Below are 12,162 nucleotides of genomic sequence, written 5' to 3'. Positions count from 1 at the left end.
CCGCATCCTGTTCCAACATTCAGTGCAGTTTGTTTGTTTCCTTCTAATTGGATAATCTTTCGTTCGATTATCATGCCGAATCTATCAGTTTTGGGTTTTTCGAGCTCAGTTTTGTGGCTCGATTTTGTGGAGTGATCTTGTGGCTCAGTTTTGCGGCTCCATTTGTTTTGCCTCCTCTGTTATAAACTGCATCTGTTTGTTGGAGTGTTGGCCGAAACTGCATTGCAGTTTCTGGTTTCATAAAGACAATGTTACAACTGCTCATGGAGTTAAATGTGTTTTGATATTAGTTTTAGTACTTTTAACGTGGTTTCCTTTTGGTTTCTATTCGATTTGTTTTGCCTCCTTTGTTATAAACTGCATCTGTTTGTTGGAGTGTTGGCAGAAACTGCATTGCAGTTTCTGGTTTCATAAAGGCAATGTTACAACTGCTCATGGAGTTAAATGTGTTTTGATATTAGTTTTAGTACTTTTAACGTGGTTTCCTTTTGGTTTCTATTCGATTTGTTTTGCCTCCTCTGTTATAAACTGCATCTGTTTGTTGGAGTGTTGGCAGAAACTGCATTGCAGTTTTTGGTTTCATAAAGGCAATGTTACAACTGCTCATGGAGTTAAATGTGTTTTTATCTAAGTTTTAGTACTTTGAACATGGTTTTCTTTTGGTTTCTATTCAAATTTAAGGGTATGTTATCACATAAAGTGCAATGTTGTTTCTGTTATTTCAGTTTTTGACTATAAACTGCAGTGCAGTTTCTTGTTTCATAATTCGATTTCATACTAATATTTGGATTTCTATTGGAATGTTACAACTGCTCATGTACATTATTTAGTGATTTTAATTGTTTTCTGTTTTTGTTTGTTGTTTTGTTTGCATTTTCAAGGCTAATGGAGGGGTGTGTCATTGCCAAGTGCACATATAAGTCGGAAACCATCATGTTTTCAGTTTCATCAGAGTCATCCATGGTTGATATTTTGAAGACTTTGTGTCTGAGGTTTAGGGGTTTGCAGTTGGGTTGTTTCACATTACGGTATTCGGTGCCCAGTTATCCGAGTTGTTTTCTAGAAACGGATAGCGATTTGGACTTGATGAGGACATTTTTGTTGATATCAAATGAGAAGACTGTTGATATTTTAGTGAAGGATTTATGCGGGAGCAGTGAATATAGTGGTGATTTTTGTGTAAATAAGGAGTTGATAGCATGTGAAAAGGGCGAGTCGTCGTGTTCTAGTACTGTCGAAGACAGAAACAAGTTTTTGGGCAGGTCGAAGAGAGCAAGTGCTAAGCCTTTGTTGTCGAATGAGTGGGAGACATACATACATCATGTGGGGCAGAAGTTTGACGGTGGTGCAGAGGAGTTCCGGTTGAAATTGTGCAAGTACGCTCTTGAAGTAGGATTTAATTTTTTATATGCCGGCAATGACAAGAAGCGGGTGGTTACTGTTTGTTCGAATAAGAAATTGGAGGGTTGCAGCTGGCGTGTTTATGCTTCTCGTTGTGAAGCTACTGGCAGTTTTGTAATTCGGACGTTAAATAATGTTCATACATGTGCGGGTCGGATACGGGAATCAAAGAGTAAGATGATGAGGTCTCGTGTGGTGTCCTCCCTCATTGTGGACAGAATTCGTGCAAAACCAGAGCTGAAGCCAGTTGAGATTATACACGAGTTCAAAGATTATTATGGTATAGACATTTCGTACTACCACGCATGGTTTGGCAAAGAGTTAGCTAAATTGGACGTTCACGGTGATGAGTCGAAGTCCTTCAACGAGTTAGTGTGGTATGCGGACGCCGTAAAGGAAACTAACACTGGTTCTCTCTGCACTCTTGATTGTGAAGCTGGAATTAATCGCTTTCGACGGTTTTTTGTGTCTTTTGGCGGTTGCATTGCTGGATTTCAATATTGCATACCCTTGTTGTTCATTGATGCTACGTTTTTGAAGAGCAAGTACAAGGGGCAGCTTCTCTGTGCTTCGGGAAAGAATGGAAATCAAGGTATGGTTACTGTAATGTATTGCAGATTTTCATTTGTTGCAATTTTAGCAGAAACTGCATTGCAGTTTCCCTTTTTTGCTTATACTTGTGCTTTTGGTTTTGTTTTGCAGGGTTTTATCCTCTAGCTTTTGGAGTTGTTGATTCTGAGACAGCGGAGAATTGGACTTGGTTTCTTCAACATTTGGCTTCTATATTGCTACCGATGGGGAGAGTGGTGACCTTTTTCTCGGACCGCAATCAAGGTTTGTTAAATGCAATGGGGTTTGTGTTTCCCGGATGGCCTCATTCTTACTGTTATTATCACCTCAAACAGAATTTGATATCAAAGTACCCGAAGTCAGGTTATGGGAAACTGCTCCAAGACCGTGTTATAAATTTATTTAGTAGATGCGCATATGCTGTTACGGAGGAAGAGTTTAAGGTAGCAATGGAGGAGTTGGTGATTGTTGGGAGTTCGAAAGTGAAGACATTTATAACTGATTTGTCTAGAGATCACTATGCCAACGCATTTTTCAAAGGAATGCGTTATGGGGAGATGGCAAACAGTTTAGCGGAGTCCTTTAATAATTGGGTTGGTGTGTTTCGAGATTTGCCGGTGCTACCTTTGATAGAAGGGATTCGACAGAAATTGATGGTATTGAATTCTCAACGACGAATTGAAGCGGAGAAGTGGACAACAGTTTTGTGTCCGGAGATGGAGACTAGACTCTGTGAAAATGCGGAGGCCGGTAGGACTTGGGCAGTTCGTCGTTCTAATTGCACTATTTTTGAAGTATTTGCTGATTATTCTGTGATGGTTGATCTCGAGCAAAGGACTTGTTCTTGCCGTCTTTGGCAAATTGACGGTTTTCCTTGCACACATGCGGTGGCTGCAATCCTAGGAAAGAGAGATTCAGTTTATGATTACGTGGAGTGTTACTACAAAACCGACTTCTTTCGAAAAGCCTATGAGAGTCCTATTTTTCCTATTCCAGATATTGAGAAAGGATTGGGCAGCAATGGTTCTTTAAGGACCCGCCCCGAATTTTCTCAAAACTCGAGACGAACCCTTTGGAATTCTTGATATCACCCCGATGCCAGGCCCACTTACTAAAAACCGAGACTTCCTGCCGAAATTTCGGCAGAGTCTCCCCTATAAATTGGACATTTCCCAAAATTTCAACCTGCATAAAAACGCATTTAATATTCCCAACTGGCAGCATACACAATATAATTTCATGCAATTCACACAAATGGCCTTCGGCCTTTCGATAATTCCTATCCAACTACCAAACCATTCAAATACAAATCATGACTAATATTTAGTCTGCGGCTGCACCTAATAACCTTAGGCTGCCTACGTACCCTTCTTGAGGGATCAAGCCACACGTAGTTCTTCCCTAAAACCCAATTCCACACATCGGTGATACCTTATTTCCTTTCTCTGCATTTCACATATTCTCCCCATACGCCGGTACAACCAACGCCACGTATGGGGCCTGTCAACACGCCGGATAACCTACGCCACGTGCGACCATGCCATACTATCATATCACATAACTCCCCATACGCCGGTACAACCAACGCCACGTATGGGGCCTGTCCCAACGCCGGATAACCTACGCCACGCGGGACCTCAACATCATATCACATAATCTCCCCGTACGCCGGTACAACCAACGCCACGTACGGGGCCTGTCTCAACGCCGGATAACCTACGCCACGTGAGACCTGAACATCATATTGCAAATCTCCCCATACGCCGGTACAACCAACGCCACGTATGGGGTCTGTCCCAACGCCGGATAACCTACGCCACGCGGGACCTAACTTTCACTTGGTGGTGCTTGCAGTGAATCCAAAATCTGGGGAGGTACCTAAAGTAGTGCGTATAGCACTCCAAACTGACATTCTAGACTCTGTTGTACCCTTGTACAACCATATATAATTATAGTTATATAAATTAATTTTAATATTGTGTAACCCTCCACAATCATCTAGCACCCGATAATCCCCCCTAGAAAGGTGAGATTACTCCGGGAGACTCACGGTCAACCAAGGGTCAAACTACTCTAACCCTGGTCAACCGGACCTGCAAAACCCACGACCTCCAATTTCCGATCCGGAAGTCCCTATGGGTTCTACCAGGTATAGGACACTTGTCCTGCAAGTTTGGTTCAGATCGGACGGTCGGATTGCTCACGATCGCACGATCTGACGGTTAATATAAAATATAAATTTAAAATTATTATTCGGAACATCCGGGGCTCCGATTCACGATCCGTGAATTCCTACACGATCCTAGAAATACCTAGATTAACATATATTAAATTTGGGACCATCCGACGGTCCCAACCTATCGAACCCGGATAACGCATAATATGCGATTATCCGTTCGATAGTCAAACGACGTCCGAATTGAGATCCGCAAAATCCTACGCACTCGTGACAACCTAAGGATCTCATTGGAACACATCGCTACTTTTTCTACAGTGCCCACGCGCCGCCGCAAGCGCCGGCAGCGTGTGGGTGCCCAAAGCGATAACGCTTGGCCGGAAAATCTCAACATCTCGGCTCCAAACTCCTACCCTAGGTATAACACCCTATTTGGAGCCACTTTTGTTCTTGGACCTACCCCAAAAAGTGGCCGGAAATGGCCGATCACGGCGGCCGAAGTTTCGGCCGATTTTCAATTCGAAAATCGAGTGATCTATGCTAAGAATCGATCTAATCCTACCCAACCATCAGCTAGAGCAGCTTGAGAGGTTCAAAATCCATACCTGGGTCGACGGAATTGGTGGCCGGAGGAGGGAGATCGACGGCGTTGAAGTTCCGGCGACATCCGCCGCTTCTTCTCCAAATTCCGGCGAAACCGCGGCGGCTAGAGGCGGGGGCTGGCTGGGGTAGGAAGAGGACGACTGCCTGGTCATTTTGGTACCGGTCCCGTCGCCATTGGTGGCCGGAGGAGAGCACAGCCGGCCAAAACGTGGCCGGCTGTCGCGCGCGAGGGAGAGGAGAGAGAGAGACCCGCGGGGGAGAGAGAGAGAGAGAGAGAAAACCAGGTTTTTTTTAAAAAAATCCCATTTTGAAATATTTACGATTGTGCCACTGGATTTCTTTTGACCATATCTCTCTCGTTACAACTCCGATTCGAGCCCACTACGTGTCTATGAACTCGTCTCAGTACGACCTATCCAAAAATAAAAGTCACGGTCCCAAACTCTCTCCGGTTAAAAATATGACTAAAATACCCTTAAATAATTAAATAATTAAATAAGGGTAAATTTTGGGGAAATTTGGGGTCGGGGTGTTACAGACTACCCCCCTTATAAAAATTTCGTCCCCGAAATTTCCTACCTTGTCACTCGAAGGGTTGTGAGCATGGGGCCTGCATCTACCACTCGGGTTCCCAAGTTCTTTCTCCACAACCGCGTTGGCAACCAAGCCAAAAGCTCTAGCTAAGCAAGCAGAGAAAGAGAAGTCTCCTTCTCTAACTATGGCGAGCTCACGTGAGAGAGCAAGGAGGAAGAACCCTAATGTTCCACTCCTGTCAATCGCGGCATTCAAGCCCACACGAATGAAGTACGGTTCCACCCAACTCCACTACTTCTCCCTTTAATCTGCCAACCTGATTCTTTGAGAGAAATGTCAGAAAGGATCATTTTTACCGAATTGTAATCATCGTCGATCTCTCTCGACCATGATCCATTTCTGATTCCGATGAAAGATCTCTACTCAAACGTGCTCACGTGAGATGAGACCCCAAGGTACTCTCTCCATCCATCTGGGTCTCGTCCTTAGACTTGACCATAGTATTCCCACCACACACGAGCCTCTTTCTGTAAGAGACACTTGTGATTTCGATTATACCAACGCCACCCTTCAGACCCTGGATCCCTTGATCCAATGTCGGGGAGTTACTCGTCCCAGAGAGAGGTTATGCTCTTAGGATCTTCGACTCGGTGCTCTAGGCACACAATCGAAAATTAGCAACATGTTCAGGCAATGGAGGATCCCTAGAAGCAGGTTGATCAACTCCATATCCTCCCGAAACAACAACTGTCTGTGGTAAAGCTCCAGCTCTACTCATGCTTCGGCGGCCTATGTACCTTTCCTTTGTGAAATAATTTGACTTTTGTGACGTCCTCAACGTCGCAAATGTACCATTCTGAGATGGAACCCATTTTGATCCCCACAATTTAAGGATGCACATAAAGTGCAGGGTCCACAGGGAATTGAACCTAGAGCTCTGATACCAACTTTAAGGAACCGCCCCGAATTTTCTCAAAACCCGAGACGAACCCTTTGGAATTCCTGACATCACCCCGATGCCAGGCCCACTTACTAAAAACCGAGACTTCCTGCCGAAATTTCGGCAGAGTCTCCCCTATAAATTGGACATTTCCCAAAATTTCAACCTGCATAAAAACGCATTTAATATTCCCAACTGGCAGCATGCACAATATAATTTCATGCAATTCACACAAATGGCCTTCGGCCTTTCGATAATTCCTATCCAACTACCAAACCATTCAAATACAAATCATGACTAATATTTAGTCTGCGGCTGCACCTAATAACCTTAGACTGCCTACGTACCCTTCTTGAGGGATCAAGCCACACGTAGTTCTTCCCTAAAACCCAATTCCACACATCGGTGATACCTTATTTCCTTTCTCTGCATTTCACATATTCTCCCCATACGCCGGTACAACCAACGCCACGTATGGGGCCTGTCCCAACGCCGGATAACCTACGCCATGCGGGACCTCAACATCATATCACATAATCTCCCCGTACGCCGGTACAACCAACGCCACGTACGGGGCCTGTCTCAACGCCGGATAACCTACGCCACGTGAGACCTGAACATCATATTGTAAATCTCCCCATACGTCGGTACAACCAACGCCACGTATGGGGTCTGTCCCAACGCCGGATAACCTACGCCACGCGGGACCTAACTTTCACTTGGTGGTGCTTGCAGTGAATCCAAAATCTGGGGAGGTACCTAAAGTAGTGCGTATAGCACTCCAAACTGACATTCTAGACTCTGTTGTACCCTTGTACAACCATATATAATTATAGTTATATAAATTAATTTTAATATTGTGTAACCCTCCACAATCATCTAGCACCCGATAATCCCCCCTAGAAAGGTGAGATTACTCCGGGAGACTCACGGTCAACCAAGGGTCAAACTACTCTAACCCTGGTCAACCGGACCTGCAAAACCCACGACCTCCAATTTCCGATCCGGAAGTCCCTATGGGTTCTACCAGGTATAGGACACTTGTCCTGCAAGTTTGGTTCAGATCGGACGGTCGGATTGCTCACGATCGCACGATCTGACGGTTAATATAAAATATAAAATTAAAATTATTATTCGGAACATCCGGGACTCCGATTCACGATCCGTGAATTCCTACACGATCCTAGAAATACCTAGATTAACATATATTAAATTTGGGACCATCCGACGGTCCCAACCTATCGAACCCGGATAATGCATAATATGCGATTATCCGTTCGATAGTCAAACGACGTCCGAATTGAGATCCGCGAAATCCTACGCACTCGTGACAACCTAAGGATCTCATTGGAACACATCGCTACTTTTTCTACAGTGCCCACTCGCCGCCGCACGCGCCGGCAGCGCGTGGGTGCCCAAAGCGATAACGCTTCGCCGGAAAATCTCAACATCTCGGCTCCAAACTCCTACCCTAGGTATAACACCCTATTTGGAGCCACTTTTGTTCTTGGACCTACCCCAAAAAGTGGCCGAAAATGGCCGATCACGGCGGCCGAAGTTTCGGCCGATTTTCAATTCGAAAATCGAGTGATCTACGCTAAGAATCGATCTAATCCTACCCAACCATCAGCTAGAGCAGCTTGAGAGGTTCAAAATCCATACCTGGGTCGACGGAATTGGTGGCCGGAGGAGGGAGATCGACGGCGTTGAAGTTCCGGCGACATCCGCCGCTTCTTCTCCAAATTCCGGCGAAACCGCGGCGGCTGGATGCGGGGGCTGGCTGGGGTAGGAAGAGGATGACGGCCCGGTCATTTTGGTACCGGTCCCGTCGCCATTGGTGGCCGGAGGAGAGCACAGCCAGCCAAAACGTGGCCGGCTGTCGCGCGCGAGGGAGAGGAGAGAGAGAGACCCGCGGGGGAGAGAGAGAGAGAGAGAGAGAGAGAGAGAGAGAGAGAGAGAGAGAGAGAGAGAGAGAGAGAGAGAGAGAGAGAGAGAGAAAACCAGGTTTTTTATAAAAAAATCCCATTTTGAAATATTTACGATTGTGCCACTGGATTTCTTTTGAGCATATCTCTCTCGTTACAACTCCGATTCAAGCCTACTACGTGTCTATGAACTCGTCTCAGTACGACCTATCCAAAAATATAAGTCACGGTCCCAAACTCTCTCCGGTTAAAAATATGACTAAAATACCCTTAAATAATTAAATAATTAAATAAGGGTAAATTTTGGGGAAATTTGGGGTCGGGGTGTTACAGGTTCTGCAGCTGGAGTTGTGCTTTCGCCAATTACAAAGAGGCCAGCCGGAAGACCACCAACAAAGAGGATCAAAGTTTTTGGTGAATTTAAAAGGCCATTGAAATGCAGTCGGTGCAGTGTTGCTGGGCACAATAGGAAGACTTGCAAGGCTATTATATGAACACTCCTTCTCATTTGACAATTTTTTATTTTAGATATGGTTTAGCGAATGTATAGTCAGTTTCTGCGTTGCACTTTTTGCAAAAACTGTATTGCAGTTTTAGTTGCTTGTAATTGGCTACACAGCGTCTAATTGGATATTGTGATTCTTTTTTGAAGTTAATGAAAATTATACAATTGTTTAACGAGTGGATATTCGTTTTCGACTGCCATTCAATGCTTGTTTTCAGATTTTGAGCAAATTTTGTTGCAGAAACTGCATTGCAGTTTCTGTTTATTTCAGATTTTGTTGCAGATTATGAGCAGAAACTACATTTCAATGCTGACCTACTTAAATGTGTTTTGAACAAAGTTTTAGTACTTTGATTATGGCTTTGGCTTTTGGGTTCTTTTCACATTTTTTGAGCTGATTTTTTATTTTTATTTATTTATATAAACTGCACTGCAGTTTTAATTTGTTGCAGTATTTTTGACCAGAAAATTCAGTGCAGTTTGTTTGTTTCCTTTTGGTTTTGTTGCATCCTGTTCCAAGATTATATTACAGTTTATATGTATAGGAAATATGTTCTCATATACCATAACTAGAAATATTTACAAACATCCACAACAATTAAGATACATATTGTCTTGAGTTAACGAAAGGCAAATCACTAGAGACGATTAATTACACAGTTTTTGTGGTGTAGGAGTTTTGTGACATATTGTGCTCGATATTCATTCATGAATTTCTTGTCCACGCTTTTTGGAATGGGCTGTCCTTGTGCTATTTTATCCATATAGAACATGATGAACATGCCGCAATCCAATCTGCAAATGAAATACGAGATTAGTTTTTTTTGCTTTTGAATGATTTCAAACTGTAATGAATAGTTGAGTAGACACAATTCTTACGAAGATGCACTTTGTTGAGCACATTCCATGTCATCCTCAAATGGAAACTGCAATGGATTTTGCATAATCCATTTGAGAGTGAGTTCTTCATTTGGAGTCAAATCTTTTTGTACAAGTGTCGGGGGCCCTTCCTTTTGCTTCACAAGTGTTGGTTTTTTTTTTGTTTCTATGAACACTCGTGCTTGAGGTCTTATATATTCTAGCCACCCTTCAACAATATTAACCTGTTTAAAGAAGAAGAAAAAAAAAGAGAAAAAGAAATGGTAATCAGTGCATTGCATATTATAGTTTTGGTCTGAAATTAGGCAGTATGTATAATACAGAAACTGCAATGCAGTTTCTGTTTGTGTTTGTGCTGAGAAATTAAGACAGTTTCATTCCACTTACAAAGTTTCGAGCAATGTCAATGCACCTTTCTTCTTTTCTACGTCCCAACGATCTAAGTGGATTGTAGTGTCTCCACTTTCGTTCATTTTTGTGAAATGTGAGAAGTGTGAAGTGGAACTCTTCTTGTGAAATAATCGGGAAGAAAAGAACACTGCATTTCCCGAGTTTTTCAAGTAAGGGTTCATACAGGAACATGTGCCAAGATGGCTCTAGGAAGCTTTGCATGTAAGCCTGATATCACAGAATGGCAATTTGTTAGTATATATTTTTCGAAAACTGCAGTGCATTGTCTGTTTAAACAATTTTGAATTTTCAAAATAATACTTACCCAAGTCCATGTGGACATGTACTGTGGACTCTCTGTCTGCATGGGCTCTATTTTATCCTCCTCTATTTGGATATAGGCCTCAATAACCTGTTTCACATTGATTGGAGAAAAATGGAATTATAAATGGGTAATATAGGTAGCACAAATAAAAAATACAGTGCAGTGTGTGTTATAGAATTGGTAAATACTTACGTTTTGTGACAGTTCCAGGTCCCATACAATATCTTTGAGATCATGGTTTGTCACTTTCTCATCATTGAGTCCTGCCCAAAAGATATCACTGCGGATTCGAATACATGAAATTCACAAGATTAGTTTTAGTTTAATTGTAATTAAAAGATGAAAGAATTGTTATTTTGGAATAGAGATGTTACCAAAGTTGAGTACTTAAGTAGTGTTTTTCAATTCTTTCCCTGTCCGCCTTTGGAATTTTCTGCCACACCTTCTTCTGACCCCATCCTAATTTTTTCTTTGTTGGCTTTTTTTGTCCTTCATCTTCATCACTTGATTGTTCCAGATCCACAGGTATTGAATCATGAAGGCTCGTTCCTTTTGGGGGATCAGGAATTGGATTTGTGGCATCGGGCTGAGATGCCTCTTGTGTTAACTGCAGATTGAAAGGAAACTAATTAGAAACTTCATTCGATAAAACAGAAACTGCAATGCAGTTTCCATTTCTGTAAAGCAGATAACACACTGCATTATAGGAAATGGAAACTGCATTGCAGTTTCTGTTTCTGTAAAGCAGATAACACACTGCATTGCAGGAAACGGAAACTGCATTGCAGTTTCTGTTTCTATAAAGCAGATAACACACTGCATTGCAGGAAATGGAAACTGCATTGCAGTTTCTGTTTCTGTAAAGCAGATAACACACTGCATTGCAGGGAATGGAAACTGCATTGCAGTTTCTGTTTCTGCAATGCAGAAAATAGAAAAAAGCAGCAGCTTGAACTGCAGTAATTGCATACCTCCTCGGAAGAGATAAGCTTGAATTGTGGTAGTTCTTCATCATCCTTTTTTGCCTCCTTTTTTGTTTTCTTATTTTTTTCGTACACATAGCAAGATGCTTGAAGCCTCTTTCTTTCTCTGTTCTTCACCTTTTGTACTCTTGAAGGAACATCAGGTGTTGGAGCATCTTGCTTCTTCTCTTCTTCTCTTTCTTCTTGTTGCTTCTCTTGTTCTTTATTTTCTTCTTCTCTCTCTTCTTGTTGCTTCTCTTCTTCTTTCTTTTCTTCTTCTTTCTCTTCAACTGGTTGTGTTGGTTGTTTTGTAGGCAGATCCATCTCCATTTCAAAGATTGTTGGGTCTGACAACAAGCTTTCAATTTCTGCCTTATACTTTCCTTGAATCTCCTTTTTCTTGGCAATCTTCTCCATGTCAATACCAGTTTCCTTGCCTTCCAATTCTGCAATCCTCCTTTTCAGATTTTGTATTTCATTAAGCTGAACTGTAGATTCCACTGTCATGGTGGTAGTCACACATTCTTCATTATCTAATTTCTCTATGTATGTTGCCAACTCCACTTCCAGCTCCTTTGATCTCTTTTCTGCTTGGATAAATATATCCCACAATTCCTTCATTTTCTTCTCACTGTCTTCATTTTTTTCATCCTTCCACAGTTGTAATCTTTCCGGGCAAACGAAGCTAGGATCTTGTTGTTGGCGGTAGTTGATTTGGTCTGTCATGGACTTCACCAAGAGGTCTTGAATTGCATCATCAGGTTTTCCCTCATCATCTTCTTTTTCTTTTTCCTGCATATTGAACAGAAACTAATTAGAAACTGCATTGCATTGGAGGAAACGAAAACCGAAATGCATAATTCACTGTTTAGAGATTCTTATACCTTGTCAAGAGGGTCTCCCTCTTCTCCGGTAGTTTTTCTCTTTTTATATGTTTTCAAAATACCCTGTA

At 42.5% G+C, this 12,162-nt stretch overlaps 1 protein-coding gene and 2 long non-coding RNA genes across 3 annotated transcripts; 1 reads left to right on the top strand and 2 right to left on the bottom strand.

Moving 5' to 3' along the window:
* On the top strand, window positions 886–8,643 carry LOC109947986. Its single transcript, XM_020559871.1, has 3 exons — window positions 886–1,993; window positions 2,104–2,994; window positions 8,483–8,643. Exons 1-3 carry the CDS (start codon window positions 886–888, stop codon window positions 8,641–8,643), a joined length of 2,160 nt encoding a protein of 719 aa, XP_020415460.1.
* On the bottom strand, window positions 9,431–10,055 carry LOC109947931. Its single transcript, XR_002270719.1, has 3 exons — window positions 9,921–10,055; window positions 9,534–9,757; window positions 9,431–9,449 (listed from the first exon to the last, which is right to left on the bottom strand). It is a non-coding gene; the product is annotated as an uncharacterized LOC109947931 (long non-coding RNA).
* LOC109947930 lies at window positions 10,128–10,613 on the bottom strand. The gene is made up of 3 exons (XR_002270718.1): window positions 10,441–10,613; window positions 10,249–10,335; window positions 10,128–10,151 (listed from the first exon to the last, which is right to left on the bottom strand). It is a non-coding gene; the product is annotated as an uncharacterized LOC109947930 (long non-coding RNA).

The sequence above is a fragment of the Prunus persica genome, chromosome G3 (assembly GCF_000346465.2).
Source record: "Prunus persica cultivar Lovell chromosome G3, Prunus_persica_NCBIv2, whole genome shotgun sequence".
Lineage (NCBI taxonomy): Eukaryota > Viridiplantae > Streptophyta > Magnoliopsida > Rosales > Rosaceae > Prunus > Prunus persica.
The sequence above is the reverse complement of the archived record's forward strand: the minus strand, read 5'-3'. Positions and strand labels throughout refer to the sequence as shown.

Coding starts and splice junctions, on each gene's coding strand:
- LOC109947986 (XM_020559871.1), top strand. CDS start 886: ATGGAGGGGTGTGTCATTGCCAAGTGCACATATAAGTCGGAAACCATC. Junction 1,994..2,103: donor GGGAAAGAATGGAAATCAAG/GTATGGTTACTG, acceptor TTTGTTTTGCAG/GGTTTTATCCTCTAGCTTTT. Junction 2,995..8,482: donor GAAAGGATTGGGCAGCAATG/GTTCTTTAAGGA, acceptor GGGGTGTTACAG/GTTCTGCAGCTGGAGTTGTG.